This window comes from Corticium candelabrum, chromosome 13 (genome assembly GCF_963422355.1).
Source record: "Corticium candelabrum chromosome 13, ooCorCand1.1, whole genome shotgun sequence".
Classification (NCBI taxonomy): Eukaryota; Metazoa; Porifera; class Homoscleromorpha; order Homosclerophorida; family Plakinidae; genus Corticium; species Corticium candelabrum.
In genome coordinates this window covers 5,871,406-5,893,905 of record NC_085097.1, presented here as the reverse complement: position 1 = coordinate 5,893,905, position 22,500 = coordinate 5,871,406, and the positions used below count along the sequence as shown (strand labels likewise).

The following is a 22,500-nucleotide window of genomic DNA, read 5'->3' as shown; positions in this document are numbered from 1 at the left end:
CTCAAATTGTCTCGAAATATGGTGTGGTTGTTCAGTAAAATGAATGAACACTGCAGCATTCTGTCCAGGAAATGCTGTATATATTAGTTTTGTTGTGATTTTCTCGTGTTGTCATGATTTGACTTGGTTTTTTCTAATTCCTGCTTGTGCGAAGTTGCCCTCACTTCCCTTTGATATGTAGTGTTTACTAACCACTGTTTGCTGGTCTCAGTTACTTTTTTGTTTAGCTCCGTCTGAGGGTCAGGCACATGCTAGAATTTTGCTTCCTGGATATGAGATTACACCAGTAACAAGAGAGGACAAAATTGGCAAGAAATTTGCCTTCAAGGTGGCAAATGTTTTGACACACACACACACACACACACACACACACACACACACACACACACACACACACACACACACACACACACACACACACACACACACACACACACACACACACACACACATTCGTTGACTCTCTTTTATCTACAGGCTGCTCATGCTGGCATGAGAACGTACTACTTCGCTGGTGACAGCAAAGAGACAGCAATGAAATGGATTAACAAGATGACTTTAGCCACTCTGATGATGAAAGACGAGCAGTAAGTAGACATAATACAGACCTTCAACTGTGTGCTCTGCATGATATACATATAGAGCACATGCGCCAGATCTGCTCACACTGGCTTGGTTTTGTCCTGCTTTGATCTTGGGTCTATGTACATGCAGAGCAATAGCACGATCTACACACACACACACACACACACACACACACACACACACACACACACACACACACACACACACACACACACACACACACACACACACACACACACACACACACACACACACACACACATGGACAACACCACTGCACACACACACACACACACACACACACACACACACACACACACACACACACTGCACACACACACACACACACACACACACACACACACACACGCACACACACATGGACAAACAAACAAACACACACACAGCCATTGTGATGAGTGCAGATTCTAATGCATGTCTTACGTGTGGGCATATTTATGATGTCATACCTGGATTGCATATTCCTAATGTGAAGTGGCTCAGTGCCCAAAAACGTACTTGGGCGCTGAGCATACGTTAACTCAAGGGACCCACCCACACATACGGGTAAAGTATGTAAAGTATGTATGACTGGTAAAGAAGTAAAGTGTGTGTATATCAAGACCAGAGTCACCAGATCTACTTTTGCTTGGCTAGTAGGTGTCAATCGTTCTTTGCTTTGACATATTGACATACCTAGACTGTGCATGATAATCGGTAATGGGCGTGTCGAAGTATTACTCAAACTGTTTAGGACATAGACGTGTAATAAATGCAGATTCTTTTGTCTGTGTGTCTGTCTGTCTGTGTGTTGTCTGCGTGTCTGTTTGTCTGTCTCTTTGGCTATCTATCTGTGTGTCTCTCTGTCTGTGTCTGTCTGTCTGTCTGTGTGTCTGTCTCTGTGTTTATCTATCTGTGTGTGTCTCTGTCTGTGTCTCTGTCTGTGTCTGTCTGTCTGTCTATGTGTCTGTTTGTCTGTGTCTGTGTCTATCTATCTGTGTGTCTCTCTGTCTGTGTCTATGTGTCTGTTTGTCTGTCTCTCTGTGTATCTATCTGTGTGTCTGTCTGTCTCTGTGTCTGTCTATCTGTCTGTCTGTCTGTCTATGTGACTGTTTGTCTGTCTCTGTGTCTGTCTATCTGCGTGTCTGTCTGTCTGTCTATGTGACTGTTTGTCTGTCTCTGTGTCTGTCTATCTGCGTGTCTGTCTGTCTGTCTATGTGACTGTTTGTCTGTCTCTGTGTCTGTCTATCTGTGTGTCTGTCTGTCTGTCTATGTGACTGTTTGTCTGTCTCTGTGTCTGTCTATCTGCGTGTCTGTCTGTCTGTGTCTGTCTGTCTGTCTCTGTGTCTGTTTGTTTATGTGTCTGTTCGCCTGTCTCTGTGTCTATCTATTGGTGTGTCTGTCTGTCTGTCTGTCTCTGTATCTGTCTGTGTATGTGTCTGTCTGTCTGTCTTTGTGTCTGTCTGTCTGTCTTTGTGTCTGTCTGTCTATGTGTCTGTTTGTCTGTCTCTGTGTTTATCTATCTGTGTGTCTGTCTGTCTCTGTGTCTATCTATCTGTTTGTCTGTCTCTGTGTCTGTCTATCTGTGTGTCTGCCTGTCTGTGTCCATTTGTCTGTCTCTGTGTCTATCTATCTGTGTGTCTGTCTGTCTGTTTGTCTGTCTCTTGGCGCTGCTCTGGTGCTGCAAAGTTGGGATGTCGCTACATCACCAGATGGGCATCCATGAATTGCCTGCAAAGTGTATCAAATGCGTTTGGAGTATGAAAAGGCCTTAAGGCATTTAGCTAATACAGACGGTTGTAGACAATAAGACGTCATCCAGACGTGCAGTTATGCTCAATTTACTGTCTCACGGCTAGTATTAACTACACACTGTTTCACTTTTGTCAAATATGGAAATATATGAAACACAGGCGTCTGATTAGTGTGGAGGTATGTTTGCTCTACTGATTACGTGCATGCTGATTGTACTTGCATACGGAGGTTGTTCGGGTATGTCAGTCTGCTGCTCTGTGCTCTCATCATTTAGTAGGGAAAGTGACGTTATGATAGTCTGGGCTCACGTTTGCGATGATGTGTTGTTGCTGCTAGTAGAGTTACATGCATTAGTGGAGTTAGAATGAGCTGTAATGGTCGACAAGACATCCATTGAGAGGCAGTTGTAAGAATCACACACACACACACACACACACACACACACACACACACACACACACACACACACACACACACACACACACACACACTTGCTTATCTTGCTTTGCTTCTCATCTGTATAATTGACTTCCTTTGTAGGATCCAAGGCAATTATTCAGAGAGTCCTGATGGTCAAAACTCTCCTCACTCGCAGAGAAGTGGAGAGTACGAGATGCCAGTACTTTGTGGTGTGCAGGCATTCGATGATTCAGATTCAGTTTCCGGGTCAGTGATTGAACCGGTTCGTAACTTTGCTAATTGTGAGGGAGCGGACAAACGGAAATTGGCGAAAGTGAGTTCGGTGGTGAGAATGGAGTCTGTCACACACTCGTCGGAGATGACAACGATGACGTTGGCCAATGACGTTGCTGAGGAAGGCTCTTGTAAGGATTCGGTTGATTCGCCCAAAGTGGCAACGCCAGACTCTACGACGACTACTGCAGATGTGAGTTACATAGTAGATCTTTATAGTCACTGTGTAGTTAGGCTTTTGACTTGTCTGTCTGTCTGTCTGTCTGTCTGTTGTACTGTCCATCTGTCTGTTCGTCTATCTGTCATCCATCCAGATGTGCGTGTGTTAGTCTGTCTGTCTGTCTGTCTGTCCATCCATTTGTCTGTCTGTTGTACTGTCCATCTGTCTGTTCGTCTATCTGTCATCCATCGATATGTGCGTCTGTCAGTCTGTCTGTCTGTCTGCCTGTCTGTCTGTCTGTTGTCCGTCTATCCAACTGTCTGTCTGTCTGTCCATCCATCTGTCTGTCTGTCCATCCATTTGTCTATTTGTCTGTTTGTCCATCCATCTGTCTGTCCGTCCATTTGTCTGTCTGTCCGTCTATCCGTCTCTGTTTGTCTGTCCATCCGTCTGTCTGTTTGTCCATCCATCCATCTGTCCGTCCATCTGTCTGTTGTTTGTTCATCCATCTGTCTGTTGTTTGTCCGTCCGTCTCTCTGTCTGTCTGTTTGTTCATCCGTCCATCCGTTTGTTTGTTTGTTTGTCTGTTTATCTGTCTATTTGTTTGTCTGTCTGTTCATCTGTCTATTTGTTTGTCTGTCCGTCCATCTGTTAGTCTGTCCGTCCATCCATCCATCCATGTAATTAATGTGTCATTTATTGTGTTGTTGGATGACTGTGTGTGGTTTCATGGCATGTTACACATCTGTGTTGTGTTGTGCAGGTGAGTGAGCTCGTTGCCAAGATAACTCAGTTGGAGTCCGACAATTGGCAGTTGACGAAAGAGCGTCAGTACTATTGCAGTCTCGTGGAGTCATCGAAGACGAACCTAATAGACTTGAAGAAAAGGTAACCGTGTGTGTGTTTGTTCATAATTTGATGCAAACTTTTTAATACACAGACATGCAATAAATGTCAGGTTCTTTTGTCTGTGGGTATGTCTGTCTGCGTGTGTGTTTGTGGCTCTGTGTATCTGTCTGTGTATCTGTCTGTGTGTCTGTTTGTCTATGTGTTTGTCTGTTTGTGTGTTTGTCTGTCTGTCTGTTTGTGTGTTTGTCTGTCTGTCTGTCTGTCTGTCTGTCCTTGTGTTTGTCTGTCTGTCTGTTCTTGTGTTTCTTTGTCAAGGTGAAATTCTTAATTTTTTGTTTCTTTGCAGTATGTTTGAAACCCTGACTGGTTTACAGCATGAGCTGATTGAGCAGCAAGAAGCAAATGCTGTACTTAAGTTACGAGTCGAAGAACTTGAGGCAGAGGTTAATGAAAGCAATTGTGTGTGTGTGTGTGTGTGTGTGTGTGTGTGTGTGTGTGTGTGTGCGTGTGTGTGTGTGTGTGTGTGTGAGTGTGTGTGGTGTGTGTGTGTGTGTGTGTGTGTGTGTGTGTGTGTGTGTTTGTCTTGTTTGTAATAAGGCTATTGCTCTCTCTTCCCTTTACCATTATGTTCTCTCTATTTGCCAGATTGATCGAACTCGACCTCTCATGGCTGTGGCAGATCAAATGGTTGCTCTCGGCAAAGTCGTCGCTGATGAAAACGAAACTCTCATCAAACAACTTGAAAAGGTCAACACAAGATCAGGGTGTACAGTTGTACCCATATTATTCTGTTGAACAGCATGCATGCATCTATGCAGACTAACTATTGGGTAGACAGGTGGATAGACAGACAAACAGTGTGTGTGTGTGTGTGTGTGTGTGTGTGTGTGTGTGTGTGTGTGTGTGTGTGTGTGTGTGTGTGTGTGTGTGTGTGTGTGTAGACGTACTGTATGCGTTCTTTTCCTCGTTTGTGATGTAGTTTGGTTGTAGGCGTCTGAATCGTTGTTGCTGGCATCAGAAAAGGCAAAGTCTGGTCCATCACAGAAACTGCTTGAGTTTTCGAGGAAACTACAAGAAGAGAAGCAACAGCAGACGCAAGCGTTAGTACTGAGAGAGTTCCTAATGAGTGGCGAAGCAGACCTGGAGGTAAGTATGGAGCATAGTAAGGTTATCACACACACACACACACACACACACACACACACACACACACACACACACACACGCACACACACACGCACACACGCACACACCACACACACACACACACACACACACACACACACACACACACACACACACACACACACACACTTTGGGTACGAATTCATTCACCAAGTTTGCTACAAATCTATAATTAATTGATTACTATACTTATCATTAATCATTTTACCTGCAATAATTAACTATTGATTTATAGATGAAGCTGACAGACTTGGGTCACATCGAAGACGAGATGAGAGAAGCTTCGACTCTTGTCACCAGTTTACAGGATGAAAAGGTACTAGTATGTTAGAGATTTATTGCATTCATATATATCAACAGTCAAACCTTAACGGTTTGGTGTGTTTGTTAGGTGGCGTTGGAGCATCAGCTGAGTGAGGCTGAGAGGAAACTAGCCGATCAGAGTGAAAGAGACAACCAAGAGACGGCGTTGTTACAGAATCAGCTCACTGACATATCACAGAAGTTGGCAGCTGAAGAGCAGGTAGATACACAGAGTATAGGAAGTCAGTTGCATGATTAGGACAAGTAGACAGACAGACAGATGGACGGACAGACAAACAGACAAACAGATAGATGGATGGACAGACAGACAGACGAATGGATGGACAGACAGATGAATGAATGGACAGGCAGACAGACAGACAGATGGATGGATGGACAGACAGACGGACAGACAGACAGATAGACAGACATTTGTGATATTGTTTATTGTGTAGTTTGTTGTTGTTGCTGGTACAAAGGCAAACAGAATGCACTGTTGGACATACTTGTATGTTGCAGGCAATGGAGGAAAAGGCACAAGAAAACACACATTTGGAAGAGGAAGTGTATAATCTGAGGCAACGGCTGCAAACAGCTGAGAGAATAAACAGAACTTTGTCTGAACAGGTATAGATGATATGTCAACATTAAAGGACACAGGGACACACACACACACACACACACACACACACACACACACACACACACACACACACACACACACACACACACACACACACACACACACACACACACTGTGTACACACACGGATGCATTTTGATTACGTGTTTGTTGTTAGGCTGGTAATTCTGATCAGAGGAAGAGTATGCTGCAAGAAGAGCTCACAAATGTTCAAGAGGAGCTTTCTAAACTTGTTACTGAGAAGGGACAGTTGAAAAATGAGCTTGCTAATCTGAAGGGTTCTTTACTTGGTAATGACGAGTTAGAAGATCTACTACATGAATCGTCAGCAAGTCCAGAAGAGTCACCGATAAGGCAGAGGTGTGGGCTAGGTTATTTATTGTTAGTCACGATAAGTGAACAGACAGACAGATAGACAGACAGACAGACAAAAGGAGTAGGACGGACAGACAGACAGATGAAAGGACAGATGGACGACCAGACAGACAGATGGACAGAAGACAGACAGACAAACACATTGATGGATGGACAGACAGAAGGACAGATGGACGGACAGACCAATAGACAGACAATCAGACAGACAGATGGACGTATAGACAGACAGACAGAAGGACAGACAATCAGACAGAAGGACAGATGATCAGACAGAAGGACAGACAATCAGACAGAAAGACATACGATCAGACAGACAGACAGATTGATTAGCTGGGCAATCAGACTACCAAGCAGGAGGTCAAGTAAACACAAACACACACACACACACACGCACGTGCGCGCGCACGACCAGCACACAGCCAAGCAAACAAACTATTGAAACGACAGCTAAATTAATGTCTAAATCGACCAGATAATGTCACATATAGAAATCACATTATAAGCCCATCTGGCCAGCCACTTTAAAACTAAGTATTCTATTTCTTGTTGAGAAGGCAATCACAGATGACACGTTTAGAGATGACTCTAGAGTTGGCGGCGTTTAAGGCGAGACTTCAAGTGGAGGCGGACACCAACGAGAAGATGACGAAGCTGAAGTCTAAACTAGAGAGAGAGCAGCTAGCACGGCAGACGTCCGAGCTCGGTGTGTTATAGTGTGGAAACAGTCAGTGTGATTGGTATAGTGTGTGATTATGGCTTGTTGATGACTCGTTGTGCGTTGGTGTTGCACTCTGGCCTTGTACTTGCTTTGTGTGTGTCTATGTTTTGGTGTTGTGTTTGATTGATTTGTTGGGCTGGTCTGTGGGTTGTGTGTCTCTCTCTCTTGTAGTTTGTTGGTATGGTGGAGTGGTTTTGTGTTTGTTGTGTGTGTGTGTGTGTGTGTGTGTGTGTGTGTGTCGCTTTTGTTGTTTGCTCTTGTCTATGTGTGTAATGGCTACCGGACTGTGTCTCTGTATGTTGTTGGTTGTCTGGCTGTGTGAGTGCCTGTGTTTGTGTTTGTCTGTTTGTCTGGCTGTGTGTCTGTCTATGTGTCTTTGTGTGTCAGACTTTCTGTCTGTTTGTCTGTCTGTTTGTCTGTCTGTGCGTCTATTTGTGTGTCAGACTTTCTGTCTGTTTGTCTGTCTGTCTGTCTGTCTGTCTGTTTCTGTCTGTTTTTCTTTTGTGTATGTCTGTGTGTTTGTGTGCCTGTATTTGTGTGTCTGTCTGTGTGATTGTGTGTCTTTCTGTCCGTCTGTCTGTCTGTTAGTCTGTCTGTTTCTGTCTCTGTCTGTTTGTCGGTCTGTCTCTCTGTCTGTCCCTTTGTCTGTCTCTCTGTCTGTCTTTCTGTTTCTGTTTCTGTCTTTGTTTCTCTGTCTGTCTTTCTGTTTCTGTTTGTGTCTTTGTTTCTTCGTCTGTCTGTTTGTGTCTTTGTTTCTTCGTCTGTCTGTTTGTTTGTCTGTCTGTGGATATTTCTGTGTCATTTATATTTTTGTCTACTTGTTTGTCCATCTATTTGTTTATCTATCTGTCACTCTAATCACATCTATTGTACTATACGTCTGCTTACTGTCATTAGGATCATACAATGCCCCAAAATGGGTTCAAGAGCTTGAACTTCGGAAAATAGAGAAACGTCGGCGACCGTCAAAGATTCGAGATCCCGAGAGACTTTCATTCCGAGAGAAACTGGAAATCTTCCTGCAGCCACAATAAACTATCTCTACCAGTAAATCGTTTTTAATCTCACTTCCCAATCTTCAAGCGCCGTTTTGCAAGAATAATGCATATTGATATCAACTCCGGTTTTTGTGTATCCGATAATTTTTACCGTTCTAGTCAAATAGAGTGCGAACTGAGTTTTAGAAATGAGACAGCAGCGGCATGTTCAAAGATTGAAAAGGCATGATGTTACAGTCAATACCAGGCATTGTCTCTGATTCTGTGTAGTCGTTTCCTATTGCTGTGTTGTAGTGCTGTACACTGTACAGACATGTAGACTGTTAGTGTATGTCAAACTTGCATGCAAACATACAGCATGTGTAGGTATACATAGACGATGATGGCCCAACAGTATGGAAGTAGAGCATACTAGGAGAGGCCAGGAATGTATATACAACCAGTACAGGAAGGTAAAGAGTCTACGAAACAGACTAAGATAAGTATCCTGCTTCAGAGGAAAGGACAACAGGATCGCTGGATGGAATTACGATCCAATGGTAATAAGACCGGACACAAAGTGTACACAATTTGCTTGTTGGAAAATGATTGATAATGAGCTCGGAAGACTTTGCTGGCTGTTCTGATTGAGTAGTCTGTGCTGTTGCTTTATGTTCTATCATGGTACTCTTTATCTTGTGCAGGGCATTACCTCCTAGTATTGCCATTCACCTGCTGATAAATTTGGATAGAAGTATTTTATGTTATGATTATGATTTTACGTTATGATTATGATTTTACGTTATGATTATGATTTTATGTTATGATTATGATTTTATGTTATGATTATGATTTTATGTTATGATTATGATTTTATGTTATGATTATGATTTTATGTTATGATTATGATTTTATGTTATGATTATGATTTTATGTTATGATTATGATTTTATGTTATGATTATGATTTTATGTTATGATTATGATTCTAGGTTATAATTATGATTTTATGTTATGATTATGATTTTATGTCATGATCATGATTTTATGTTAATTAAGATTATTTGTATTATTTAATGTATTTGCAATACCTAATTGGGTTTGTAAACAGCAAACGAGAGCTGCAATAATCGATAAAGAGAGACTAGATTCAACCGCCAGTTGTCAACTTGTGTTACATTATACTAGTGTGTACAACACCGTTGGCTAATTACTTACCAAGACTGACAGAAGAGGACAGTCTGGCCTAACGCGCGCTAAAGGCATTATGCGTGACGACCGTCGGCCATTTGCAACATGGCGAAGGCCGTTGATGACGCAGGAAAATACTTTAAACGCGACGCGTTTGTGATGGATATCGGAGGTACTAAGGTAGACGTGAGTACAGTATGGGAAAAGAAAGGTTGTATCAAAGATCTAGTTACAGCTCTAAACCAATCGTCTTTCAAGAACAAAAGTTATGTACGGGTTCGTGTAGAAACGTGTCCTCCTACAGTGTACTGTGTGGTGATTAATTTGCCAAAGAAAGACGGAAAGCCACTGGATCTTGGAGGTTGGAAGTTATGCAAAGTTGGCGTGACTATGGTTGACGCTCATCCCTACAAAAAAAAAGAGAAAGGCACTAGGAACAAAACAAGGATGGATGATATCATTGATGCAGCCAAAGACAGCGGCCATGAAGGCGTAAAACCGATCTTTTCGTTTCCAATCGGTTTTTTTGATTCCAGAAGTCCTTTTGCCGTCGAAAAGGACGTACGACTAAGAATGGGTTACCCAGTGCATCGCAATTTAGCAAGAGATTTCAACCTTCCCATACCAACGGAGTGGGTGTTGGTAGCGCAACTGTACCTAACGAATTTGATGGCCATAATAAAGGCCATAAAGGAAGATAGGACCGGTAATATCCTCTCTACTGATCTGTTCTATCAGGAAGATGGGTGTTATGAGGAGTTTCTGATGGCCAAGTCTTGGCCAAAACTGCCTGACTGGCTGGAGATCAGTGGAAAAGGCGAAGTGATGCGTGCCGAGAAGCCTGAAGAGAAAAGACTTGAAGCAAGATCTAAAACAATGTCAACAAAAGAAAGATGGGGGAAGTGAAGAGGTATGGAAATGGATAACTCTGAATGATCAAGATCATTCATCTTAAGCATGACTAGCTAAGATTTGTTGCGACATGATGTATGTGAATTGCTTATTTTTTACTCTAAAGTGCCTGTAGAGTATGTATGAGTAGTGTGGAGTAGTACTTACATGCTATAGTAGTGCTCCCACGAAAATACAAGTGACATTCTAACAAGTGCTAGCTGCTAAGCTGTATGTGATTCTAGTGGCTTGTCATATCAATTTTTCTTATATTTTTATTAAAATGCTTTCTGGACAGAAAAATTGAGCTACCAACTTGGTGATGTAACTTGTGTAGTTGTCATATTTGAAGGTAAACACACACACACACACACACACACACACACACACACACACACACACACACACACACACACACACACACACACACACAATGAACAAATGTTAAGCCCTTCACGTCTTTCGACGTCGACCTTGAGGTCAGTTGTGGAGATAGCTCCCCCTACCTCTAGAGACAGGGCCTCCATGCACTACGTTGAGACTTGGGGCCAGCGCTACAATCCACCTGGAGCTTGGCCAGAGTCATCCAGGGGCACTGACTATGGTGCAGCTCTGGGAGTGGACACCAAGGCCCACATATACCCATCTGCTGCATGATGTTGCTGCCAAGCCAGAGGTCTTGTCCACCCCAGTCAATGACCAGGTACTCATTTATACTCCTGAGTTGAGAGAAGCAAGTGTGGGTGAGTTTCTTGCTCAAGAAAACTGCGACAGTGTTGCCTCCACCAGGATCGAACCTTCAACCCTCATCACAAAATACAAGATCCCGGATGTCATCACCAACGCTCTACCATCTGCTCAACGCCCCCCTCACACACACACACACACACACACACACACACACACACACACACACACACACACACACACACACACATGCGTGTGCATGCATGTGTACGACTACTTCTGCATGTTGCCGATGTCACCCAACACACAGACACATAACAACCTCATATCTATTCACACTATTTTGGGTATAAACCCTCTACATCCTGATTCTCTCTCAAATATTCCTTCAACCACTCAACATGCTCCTTCTTCATTTCAACTGTCATATGAGGATTCTTCTGCAACCCAGCAACAACAAGCTCCAAGTACCTCCTCACAGGCCCCCTTCTCGGCATATCGTCCAACAGATACTGCAAGTGCACATGCTCATGGAAGCTCACGTCCTTCTCTTCCGGATAGAAATCATCATTGTCAATAGGATATTTCCACTTTTCCCCCTGAGACTGTGCTATCCACGGATTCACATCACGCACTTCGTTTAACGCCTGGATTCTCTTCTCTGCTTCTTTCTCGGCCAGAAACGGTTGACGTACTGGTGCAGGTTTGTAGTTCTTGAATTTTTTGAGGTCGAGTAGTCCGAGCTTGGGCGCATTTTCCCACGTGACTGGTTCTCTGTTAACGTGCTTCACTACTGGCTCTTTCCAATGTCTACTCTTTCCTGTCGCCTTCGCAATGGGATGGAAACTGGAGGTGTCACGTGACCTTGTCTCTCTAGGTGGAGATATGGTAGTACGAGTGATAACTGGTTCTGTAGTTGGCTTGGATTTGTCAATCTTTAGTGCTGAAAGTGCAGCCTTCAGAGAGCTGTTTTTGTCTTTCGTGTCATCAGACGAGAGAAACCGAACCTGAACACCCAAAATGGAGCCCCGACTTTTCAAACGAGAAAGCGTAAGTACAAGAAAGCATCTCCTCATGACGACCACGTAAACAAACTAATACTATTCTAGAGAATCGAAAAACAACAAAAAATTATGCAAACCTTGCGAGGAACATTGATATCTACAAGCGCCTGTCGGCATAGTTACCAACAAAATCACGTGACTGTTTTTCTAGTCTAACATGAACATTATTTCTTAAAAATTGTTATCTATATATACTAGTCGTTGCTTTTAAAATTTAAAACAACACAATACGGACCGACCGGGCGCGTCTGTTGTCACGTGAGTAGAATAATCACGTGATCAAATAACCTAGTTGATGTCAACCAGCTCTGCTTACGCTTGCGACGCCAATGGAAAGACGTAGCGGCATTGTCGAGCTTAGAATGAACCAGGAACAATGTGAGTGAGCTAGACGGGCATCATAGAGGCTAAAACGTTTGACTGTTGATTGATTGTTGCAGCCTGTTTCGTGTGTGGCACAGACAACGGCATCAGTGTGTTTAACTTGGATCCTCTGATGAGAAAGACAAGAGTTGGTAAGGCGATGCGGTGTCGCAGTGGGTACGATTTTACGAAATACGTAATTTATGAAATCACTAAAATAATTAATTATTATATGTATTTATATATAAATTATTAATTTTTATATATTGTGATTTATATATATATATATATTATATATAAATTATTAATTTTTATATATTGTGATTTATATATATATATATATATATTATATATAAATTATTAATTTTTATATATTGTGATTTATATATATATATATTATATATAAATTATTAATTTTTATGTATTGTGATTTTTATATATTTTATTATTAATTATATTTTTATTTTATTGTTATATTTTATATTGTTAAATCTATTATATTATTAGTTATTAATTAATTATAATTTTTTATTATATTAAAATATTTTATACTATTAATTGTCGTGCTTAACCAGATCAGTCTGGTTTGTAAAGTCTATTACAAGTACCAGAAGCAAACCCTGCTTCAGAAGTACTTAGACTATCACAGCTGTCTAGAAAGAAGACATGACTTTACGAAGGATCCGAGTAGATCCCAGAAGCACTGTTTTCTGTAAGTGCTGCAGGTTGTGATGATCTGGAATAATGTCCAGCCACCGTGCAATACCTGCGTGCACTGTGCCCAAAGCTCCCAAGACCACCGGAACCACCAGTGTTCGACAATGCCACATGCAGCTTATCTCCACTTGCAAGTCGCTGTACTTCGCCAACTTCTCAGCATGTTTCTTGCCAATGTTGCCATCAGCAGAACGGCTGATATCAATAAGAAGACAAGTGTTTGTCGTCTTATTTCTGAGACAGATGTCTGGACGATTGGCTTTGATCTTCCCGGCAGTGAGGATGGTGGTATCCCACATCATAGTAATGTCATCCGTCTCCACAAGCCTATCAGGGTGATGCCGGTACCATCTGCTCTCCACTGGAACCCCAAAATGGCGACAGACATCCCAGTAAATGATGGAGGCCACCTGATTGTGTCGATCAGTGTAGTCCGTCGGTGCCAAAGCACTACAGCCTGCCACAATGTGGTCGACTGTTTCCAGGCCTGCACTGCACATGCAGCAAGTAGGACTGACATCACGATGTAGAATCTTGCGCTCATAATACTGAGTCCGAAGAGCTTGGTCTTGAGCAGCAACAACCAGTCCCTCAGTTGCAGTAGGAAGATTCGCTGCCTTTAGCCATCCGTAGGTCTCTTTCATGTCCACAGGCGGCTGCTCAGTGAGACGGCGATACTGCCTGTGCATAGGCTTCCCACTCCAGGACCGCACACGAAGAGAACTGCAACACGTACGGTAATGTCTCGCATCTGTTTCAGGCGCTTTCTCAAAGCCACCTTCAACCGAGATGGATGCATTCCTGTGTAAGTTCTGCAACTTGTCGTCTGAAGCAAGACTCCTCCGCAGCTGTGCAGTAAACCAACAAGCCATGTGCTTGATTGAGTGTGAAGATTTTCCAGAGTCACACTTCCGTATCATCTGCATGAAAGGATCAGAACTGTCAGCAAGGTAACTGTTCAGCCTCACAATACAAGATTGATATGTCGACTCATTCTGTTGTAACCCCCTACCCCCATCACTGCAAGGAGCGTACAGTCGTCAACGTCTGCAGCAGGATGGTGGACATCGTGCATAGAGAGGAGCTTTCTGGTCCGTCGATTGAGCTGCTGCAGGTTCGTGCACCCCCAATGAATGACACCAAAACCTTAAGTGAGAACCGGTAGTGCAAACCCATTGATGGCTAGAATCTCGTTCCGACCATACAACTCAGTTCGGAGAACCACCTTCACTCTGCGGAAGTACTCACGACGGACTCTCTCCCACATCATGCTGTGCTGAATACCGTTACTCTCATCCACACCCAAGTACTTGTAGACTTGACCCGGTTCCAGACAGTTGATGGTGTCCGTTTTTCCTACTGTCACTCCAGAGTTGTGTCCAAATAGCCTGCCGTTGACAAAGTGTGCAACAGCACATTTGTCCAGACCAAACTTCATCTGGATGTCATCAGAGAAGGTACGAACCGTGTGCAACAACCCATCCAACTGATCACAGTTTCTGCCATACAGCTTCAGATCATCCGTGTAAAGTAGATGACTGATGAGCTGATGTTTGGCAGTCTCACCATGCCCAGTGCTCATCCGGTAGCCGTAACCGGTTCTGTTCAGCTCCTTGCTCAGAGGATTAAGAGCCATACAGAAGAGAAGTGGAGAAAGTAAGTCACCTTGAAAAATACCCCTCTGATCTGCATAAGCCTTGTCTTGATCGTACTGTTCCCGCAAGAAAGCACCATTGATGTCCTCCAACTCTTTATCACACTTGTGACAAGAACCTGCACAAGACTGGACTGATCTTATGCAGCTGAAGGCATGGGAGCAACCAACTGTGTGGCACGCTGTCATAGGCTTTCTGGTAGTCCACCCAAGCCATGCTCAAGCTCTTGTGCCTGGTCTTACAGTCTTCGGTAAGCAGCTTGTTGATCAACAGCTGATCCTTTGCACCAAAAGATTCCTGTCAACAACCCTTCTGCTCCGGAGCCATGAGGTTTCTCTGATCCAAATGCCCTGCAATCCTCTGCCTGATGACTGGGGTGAGGGTCTTATAGAAGACAGACAGACACGTGATAGGCCGGTAATTTTTGGCCTGGTCAGTCTTGTCATTCTTAGGAATCAGAGTGGTTATTCCTTGAGACAACCAGTCAGGTACAGAGTCTGGATTATTTATTAATAATTTTATAATTTATATTAATTATGTTATTATATTATCAGTTAATTATATTAATTATTTTTTATTAATTTTATATTTTATATTAATTAATTTAATTATTTTGAGCAGTAGAGGTAACTACAGTGTATTACATTTATTTCCTCATTTTTAACAATAATTACTATTCATTATTTACCAAGTGGGGGTAAAATAATTAATTAATTATTTTATATTATATATTATTGAGCAATGGAGGTACATTAGCTACACTACAACGTATTACATTTATTTGTCTCATTCAATAATCATTGTTATCAATTATCACCAGATAAGATGACGTCATTTCATTAATATCTTTATTACAGATTTCGATGAAGTTGGTTCGGTCAGTCGAGTCGAGATGCTTCACAGAACAAACATCATTGCTTTCATCGGAGGAGGACAGGCACCAAAATTTGGCAACAAGCAAGGTGTAAACAGTCATAATAATATAAATAATTTTAATTATTAAATTTTAATTTTTTAATTATTACAAAAATAATTATTAATATCAATTACTATTTTTTATTTTTTTTATTTAAATTAATTATTTAGTTTTAATTTAATTAAAATAAATTTGTTTAATTTTGTTTTTAGTTTTGGTGTGGGATGATGTGAAGAAGAAGGTTGTTCTTCAGTTTACGTTTGAAGCTCCGGTGAAGTCGGTGCGTCTCACACTAGACAGGTAAGTGAGTCCCGTGTGTGTGTGTGTGTGTGTGTGTGTGTGTGTGTGTGTGTGTGATGTTGTTGTTGTGTTGTACAGGCTTGTTGCAGTGTTGGAACACAAACTCTACATTTACAGCTTTCCGAATTCACCGAGATTGTTGAAGACAATAGATCGTGTTGGAAATACATTAGGTAGGAAGAGATTACAGCCAGTCTGTCTATCTGTCTGTCTGTCTGTTTGTCTGTCTGTGTCTGTCTGTCTGTTTGTCTGTCTGTTTGTCTGCGTGTCTGTCTGTCTGTCTGTCTGTCTGTCTGTTTGTTTTCCTGTTTTAAGTTATGCATTGGCTTAGCTGATTATACTTACTTTTTTAAGTTTCTTGCTTTTGTTGTTTTAGGTTTGTGTGAGATTAGCATGAGTCACAGCAAACAATTAATGGCTTTTCCAGGTTTCCAACCTGGCCAGTTGGAAATTATGGTATGAAGCAGTCATTGGACACACACACACACGCACGCACACACACACACACACACACACACACACACACACACACACACACACACACACACATACACACCAACTTAACTCTGATTGCCATAGGATCTCAGAACAATCGATTCCCATCATGCTACTGCTTCCTCTACCATCATTGCTGCTCACAAAACTTCCATTAGCTTCATAACTTTTAATCGCAAAGGCACCAGAGTGGCAACCGCATCAATCAAAGTAAATTAATTATTTATACGTAGCAATTGATTAAGTAGGTTGTACCTTTGCTACATTCAGGGCACTTTGATACGAGTGTTTAGCACAACGACAAAGGAGTTGGAGACCGAGTTACGCAGAGGATCAGACACTGCATTGTTTTACAGGTACACATACATGTCATACAGGGCCGTAGGACGCCATGGCTGCATAGGTTTCCAAGTTGACTTTGGTGTGTGTAAAAAAACTGGCACTTCCGCATTCTCTGCATTTGTGTTAGGTAAATAAATTAGTAATATATGTTTCAGGGTACGTCTAGTAAACCGTAATGCACATGCAGAGAGACTACAGTACATGTTGTCTAGCTACTTTGTCTGCTGCTTTTGATGTGAGAACAAGTTGTAAGATACATGTTAATATCAATGAAGCAGAAGAGAACGGTTACCCAAAAAGCACTGGACGGGAGCGTTACCTAAGCCACGCCCACTTAACGCGCGTTAGCGGCTGCAGTGGTTGGTCTGTTATACTGTAGTACACGTATTAGTGGGTTCAATACGTTTTGCACAGATGGGTCTGATCGTATGCTGCACTGTGATATTAGGGGATTGGATTTGGTTGGTCTTTTTGTAGTCTCGGTCACTCTGGTTGTGCTTTTGTTGTAGCATTTCGTTTAGTAATGACGATGAGTATCTTTGTGCGAGCAGCGACAAAGGGACGATTCACATATTTGCGCTTAAAGATCGGGCACTGAATAAGAGATCGACGTGAGACGTTGTGTGTGTGTGTGTGTGTGTGTGTGTGTGTGTGTGTGTGTGTGTGTGTGTAGTTTATCTTTCTATTTGTCTGTCTGTAGACTCTGTGTTTGAGTCTATGTCTGTCTGTCTGTCTGTCTATTTGTTTGTCTGTAGACTCTGTGTCTCTGTTTGTTTGTTAGTGTGTTTTGTCTGTCTGTAGACTTGTGTGTGTGTGTTGTGTGTGTGTGTGTGTGTGTGTGTGTGTGTGTGTGTGTGTGTGTGTGTGTGTGTGTGTGTGTGTGTGTGTGTCACTGTGTGTGTGTGTGTGTGTGTGTGTGTCACTGTGTGTGTGTGTGTGTGTGTGTGTGTGTGTGTGTGTGTCACTGTGTGTGTGTCACTGTGTGTGTGTGTGTGTGTGTGTGTGTGTGTGTGTGTGTGTGTGTATGTGTGTGTGTCACTGTGTGTGTGTGTGTGTGTGTGTCCATGTGGTTTGTCTGTCTGTGTAAACTTTATACTTTGTGTCTGTCTGCCTGTCTGTCTGTCCATGTGTTTGTCTGTCTGTCTATTTGTCTGTCTGTAAACTTAAACTTGTCTGTCTGTCTGTCTGTTTGTCTGTCCATGTGTTTTGTCTGTTTGTTGATGTGTGTGTGTGTGTGTGTGTGTGTGTGTGTGTGTGTGTGTGTGTGTGTGTGTGTGTGTGTGTGTGTGTGTGTGTGTGTGTGTTACTGTAGTGTTATGTCATAGTATTATACTATCTTCATACTCACATCATCCTCCAGGTTTAGGGCAGTCGGTTTCATTGCTCCATATGTCGACTCTCAGTGGGGTCTCGCCCAATTCTCAGTCCCACCAGAAAGCAAATGCTTATGCGGATTCACAGCAAAGAATTCAGTCTACGGTTAGTCAAGTGAGCAAACACAATCATCCATAGTCTATGTGTGTACATGGAGAGAAGGCAAGGAAAGTATAATTAATTAATTAATTAATTAGTGAAATTTTTTAGGCATGGATGTGTAACCACTTAGGTGGATGTGGACAGGGTGACATTTTGGGGTTTGAAATTTTATATTTTTGTTTTGAGGTGTTCACGGCCGTGGTTAACATCAATTGTTTTATATTGTGGGCGTGGCTGACACTAGATGCATACATTGAGTATATGTAGACATCAGATGTCTGTCCATCTGTCCCTCTGTCTGTTCATCCCTTTGTCCCCGTCCGTCTGTCTGTTTGTCTCAATACGTCTATATTTTCCTTAAATCAAACGTTTACATCATGAGCAACCTAACACTGTCTGTCCATCCGTTTCACGTTTGTGTGTCTATCCATCCGTCTGTCTGTCTGTCCATCCTTCCATCTATATGACTGTTTGTCTGTCTGTCTGTCTGTCCATCCCTCTATCCGTTTGTCTGTCTGTCCATTCCTCCATCTGTTTGTCTGTCTATCCATCTGTCTGTCCATCCCTCCATCTGTCTGTCTGTCCATCCCTCCATCCGTTTGTATGTCTGTCCATCCCTTCATCTGTCTGTCTGTCTGTCTGTCTGTCCATTCCTCAATTTGTTTGTTTGTCTATCCATCCGTCTGTCTGCCTGTCTGCCCATCCCTCCATCTGTATGTCTGTCCGTTCTTCCATTCGTTGTCTGTCTGCCTGTCTGTCCATCCCTTCATCCATTTGTCTGTCTATCCATCTGTCTTGTCTGTCTATCCATCTGTCTTGTCTGTCTGTCTGTCCGTCTGTCCATCCCTTTATTTGTCTGTCTGTCTGTCTGTCCATTTCTCCATCCGTCTGTCTGTCTGTCTGTCTGTCCATCCCTCCATCCGTTTGTCTATCTATCTGTATGTCTGTTTGTCTGTCTGTATGTATGTATGTATCTATGTCTGTCTGTCTGTCTATCTGTCTGTTCATCCCTCCATCCGTCTATCTGTCTGTCCTGCTGTATTACAAGCAATAGCTAAAACGTTAGATTACACGTTTGATCACGTGTGACCAATAATAGAATTCCAGCAGTTCGGAGCCATTTTTGTAACATATTGCCTCAAGGCTACATACAAAATAGACAGAAACAAAAAGTCGCCACACACACACACACACTTTCTTAATTAGAATGGTGGGAACACGACGACAAGAGACAGGAAGAATTTGTTATGATTCTGTGTAGACTTGTTAGTCTGGGAGTGGAATATGTTAAGATGCTATCAACCGGGATTGTGTGATAAGGACACTCCTCCTCGATTTTTAAATGTTAATTACATTATCTGTTGATTAGATGACCTTGCCTCAAGTCAATACTGATAAAGGATGCTGCATGAGTGACATGATATCGCGAGAAAAATATTTTTAAAAATTATTTTTTGTAATCATCTGTAACTATGGTATGCAATTTGCTTAATGAGTGTTTCATGTTGTGATGCATTATTGTGCATCATGAATTGGACTGACCACGTGACTAGCTGTGTGCTTGTATGGTGGTGATACCAACATTTCTCCATTGTGTGTGTGTAGGTGTGTCTATCCATGTGGTTTATCTGTTTGTAGACGTGTGTGTGTGTGTGTGTGTGTGTGTGTCTGTTTGAGTGTGTGTGTGTGTGTGTGTGTGTGTGTGTGTGTGTGTGTGTGTGTCTGTGTGTGTGTGTGTGTGTGTGTGTGTGTGTGTCTGTGTATCTGTCCTTGTGGTCGTGTGTGTAGGTGTGTCTATCCATGTGATTTGTCTGTTTGTAGACTGTCTGTGTGTGTGTGTGTGTGTGTGTGTGTGTGTGTGTGTGTGTGTGTGTGTGTAGGCATGTGTCTATGTGTGTCTGTCCGTGTGGTTTGTCTGTTTGTCGACTGTGTGTAGACTCGTGTGTGTGTGTGTGTGTGTGTGTGTGTGTGTGTGTGTGTGTGTGTGTGTGTGTGGTGTGTGTTGCTTACTGCATTTCTACCTAAGAATCCCAAGTTTCCAACCAAAAATTAATTAATTAATTATTATTAATGAATGATTTTTTCGTATACATTGGACAGTCACTTGCCTTTTACATGATCATCTTCACTGAACACAATGAGTAGAGACGACGTGTGTACTGTAATGCAATGAAGTAGTCGAGGTCACAGACAGCCACATATGCAATCACACTGATTCTTGTCAAGAGTCGTAGTTCTGTGTATGGCAATATGACTGTGTTTCAGTCTTTCAGATCGGGTAATTAAATAACTAATGAACAACTTGGTGTTGATTGTTGTCTTGTTTACTAGCTAATTAATTAATTATTTATTTAACAACTTAGTGTTGATTGTTGTTTCTTGTTTACTAACAACTAATTAATTATTTATTTAATTAATTAACAATTTGGTGTTGATTGTTGTCTCTTGTTTACTAGCTAACTAACTAATTAATTAATTAATTAACAATTTGGTGTTGGTCGTTGTTTCTTGTTTACTAGCTAACTAACTAATTAATTAATTAGCAACTTGGGTGTTGATTGTTGTTTCTTGTTTACTAGTTAATTAATTAAAACTTGGTGTTGATTGTTCTCTTGTTTCCTAGCTAACTAACTAATTAATTAATTAGCAACTTGGTGTTGATTGTTGTCTGTCTCTTGTACTAGCTATCTGTGCAAACGGGACGTTCCATCAGTACAAGTTTACCAAGTCGGGCAGTTGCAGTCGCGAATCGTTCGACGTGTTCACGGACATCGGATTCGATCAAGACCTCGACATCTAAATGTAAACTAGTAGGATACCGAGACGTACATGTATACAGTAGACCTATACAAACGTAGACTATAAATTAATTACCAGATTACTCTATTTTATCACATTAATATCAATCTCCATTTTATGCAAATTACTTCAACGATCAATAGAGGATATATGTTGATCGTCGTCGTTAGTCTTAGATGATCGAGACGGACGAGTTCAACCGTTTTGTCCACTCAATATATTATTATCACAATTCACAACTCAATAGCTCTGCTTTCCCATAAAAGACAATAAAGTGTTCGAAAAATAAGTATCCTACATCGTACAAGTAACTCTATCTATAATACCAAGACTCATTTCTTCCAAGAAACATATCAATAGTCTTATATACACACACACACACACACATGGTAATATCAAACACGTTACATACTGTCTCCACGGATGGGAGATCCAGGATGCTGTAGACGTGACATGATTCGTTCACTCAATTGAATTCGTAGCTCGTGGATCAGCTGACAAACACAACACACACATATGGATGTTACAATGTGTGGTGGATTGAATTGTCGGGGATGTTTGTGTTACGTCTTGTCCGCCTTCTGAGGTGAAGAGTTTTCGGAATTTCGGTACTTCCATCATTGCGGGCATGTTGGCCAGGAAGAAACCCTCGCAAGCGGCGAGCATAGCTTCGGCGCCAAACAGCTAGAATGTGATCTCATTACAAAATCTGTCTGTCTGTTTGTCTGTCTGTCCACCCGTTCTCCGTCTGTCTGTCTGTCTGTGTCTCTCCATCCATCTGTCTGTGTTTATCTGTCCATCTGTCTGTCCTTCCATCTATATGACTGTCTGTCTGTCTGTCCTTCCATCTATCTGTCCGTCTGTCTGTCTGTCCTTCCATCTATCTGTCTGCCTGCCTGCCCATCCATCCATTCATCTGTTGTCTGTCTGTCTCTCCATCTGTTTGTGTTGGTTTGTCTGTTTGTCTGTCCATATGTTTGTTTGTCTGTCTGTTCGCCGATCTTTCTGTTCGTTTGTCTGTCTGTGTTTGTATGTTTGCCTGTCTGTCTGTCCGTCCATTTGTCTGTCTGTGTTCGTTTGTCTGTTTTGTCTGTCTTTGTCCATCTATCTGTTTGCTTGTCTGTATGTCCACCCGTCTGTCTGTTTGTCTGTCTGTTTGTCTGTCCATGTGTCTGTCTGTCCATCCACCCATCCGTCTGTCTTGTCTGTCTGTCTTTGTTTGTCTGTCTGTCTGTCTTTCTGTCCATCTGCCTGTCTGTCCATCCATCCATCTGTCTGTCAAGCTTACATTCTAATTGCTACACCAACTCAACATTTCCTCACCCATCCATGTCTGTACAGTTCCAAAGCGTTCTGCACGTT

General features: G+C 42.1%; 5 protein-coding genes across 6 annotated transcripts in view; 3 read left to right on the top strand and 2 right to left on the bottom strand.

Moving 5' to 3' along the window:
- LOC134189065 (uncharacterized) overlaps positions 1-8,529 on the top strand; it is a 15,968-nt gene extending 7,439 nt beyond the window's left edge. Inside the window, exons 9-21 of the mRNA XM_062657297.1 lie at positions 228-328; positions 478-587; positions 2,881-3,226; positions 3,957-4,081; positions 4,389-4,485; positions 4,688-4,789; positions 5,033-5,188; positions 5,463-5,543; positions 5,619-5,750; positions 6,050-6,157; positions 6,331-6,533; positions 7,103-7,251; positions 8,164-8,529. Of these exons, the coding sequence (XP_062513281.1) occupies positions 228-328; positions 478-587; positions 2,881-3,226; positions 3,957-4,081; positions 4,389-4,485; positions 4,688-4,789; positions 5,033-5,188; positions 5,463-5,543; positions 5,619-5,750; positions 6,050-6,157; positions 6,331-6,533; positions 7,103-7,251; positions 8,164-8,300 (1,847 nt within the window). The 3' untranslated portion in view covers positions 8,301-8,529. The remainder of the gene's footprint in view (positions 1-227; positions 329-477; positions 588-2,880; positions 3,227-3,956; positions 4,082-4,388; positions 4,486-4,687; positions 4,790-5,032; positions 5,189-5,462; positions 5,544-5,618; positions 5,751-6,049; positions 6,158-6,330; positions 6,534-7,102; positions 7,252-8,163) is intronic.
- Positions 8,530-9,523: 994 nt separating this feature from the next.
- On the top strand, positions 9,524-10,631 carry LOC134188977 (uncharacterized). Its single transcript, XM_062657194.1, has one exon. The coding sequence runs from the start codon at positions 9,539-9,541 to the stop codon at positions 10,337-10,339; it is 801 nt and encodes a 266-aa protein (XP_062513178.1). The 5' UTR covers positions 9,524-9,538; the 3' UTR covers positions 10,340-10,631.
- Positions 10,632-11,324: 693 nt separating this feature from the next.
- On the bottom strand, positions 11,325-12,155 carry LOC134188946 (small ribosomal subunit protein mS31-like). Its single transcript, XM_062657160.1, has one exon. It carries the CDS (start codon positions 12,085-12,087, stop codon positions 11,350-11,352), a length of 738 nt encoding a protein of 245 aa, XP_062513144.1. The 5' UTR covers positions 12,088-12,155; the 3' UTR covers positions 11,325-11,349.
- A 223-nt stretch (positions 12,156-12,378) lies between these two features.
- LOC134188461 (WD repeat domain phosphoinositide-interacting protein 4-like) lies at positions 12,379-21,271 on the top strand. The gene is made up of 11 exons (XM_062656626.1): positions 12,379-12,453; positions 12,516-12,590; positions 15,668-15,772; positions 15,939-16,026; positions 16,105-16,199; positions 16,403-16,482; positions 16,606-16,731; positions 16,792-16,877; positions 17,373-17,474; positions 18,224-18,342; positions 21,024-21,271. The coding sequence occupies exons 1-11, from the start codon at positions 12,405-12,407 to the stop codon at positions 21,137-21,139; spliced, it is 1,041 nt and encodes a 346-aa protein (XP_062512610.1). The 5' UTR covers positions 12,379-12,404; the 3' UTR covers positions 21,140-21,271.
- A 203-nt stretch (positions 21,272-21,474) lies between these two features.
- The window catches only part of LOC134188460 (ankyrin repeat and BTB/POZ domain-containing protein 3-like), an 11,320-nt gene continuing 10,294 nt past the window's right edge, over positions 21,475-22,500 (bottom strand). The window contains exons 14-16 of one of the 2 annotated variants that reach the window (XM_062656625.1): positions 22,462-22,500; positions 21,706-21,822; positions 21,475-21,632 (exon numbers count right to left, since the gene is read on the bottom strand). The exon at positions 22,462-22,500 is cut by the window's right edge and continues 75 nt beyond it. In XM_062656625.1, coding sequence (XP_062512609.1) covers positions 21,543-21,632; positions 21,706-21,822; positions 22,462-22,500 — 246 coding nt within the window. In that variant the 3' untranslated portion in view covers positions 21,475-21,542. Of the gene's footprint in view, positions 21,633-21,705; positions 21,823-22,426 lie in introns of both variants that reach the window. The other variant, XR_009971362.1, reaches the window with a different exon arrangement.

What these genes read in the sequence shown, in the direction of transcription:
- LOC134188977 (XM_062657194.1), top strand. Translation starts at nt 9,539, where the DNA reads ATGGCGAAGGCCGTTGATGACGCAGGAAAATACTTTAAACGCGACGCG.
- LOC134188946 (XM_062657160.1), bottom strand. Translation starts at nt 12,087, where the DNA reads ATGAGGAGATGCTTTCTTGTACTTACGCTTTCTCGTTTGAAAAGTCGG.
- LOC134188461 (XM_062656626.1), top strand. Translation starts at nt 12,405, where the DNA reads ATGGAAAGACGTAGCGGCATTGTCGAGCTTAGAATGAACCAGGAACAA. An exon ending in AAAATTTGGCAACAAGCAAG is followed by an intron (nt 15,773 to 15,938) that starts GTGTAAACAGTC and finishes TTTTGTTTTTAG; the next exon opens with TTTTGGTGTGGGATGATGTG. An exon ending in GCACTGAATAAGAGATCGAC is followed by an intron (nt 17,475 to 18,223) that starts GTGAGACGTTGT and finishes ATCATCCTCCAG; the next exon opens with GTTTAGGGCAGTCGGTTTCA.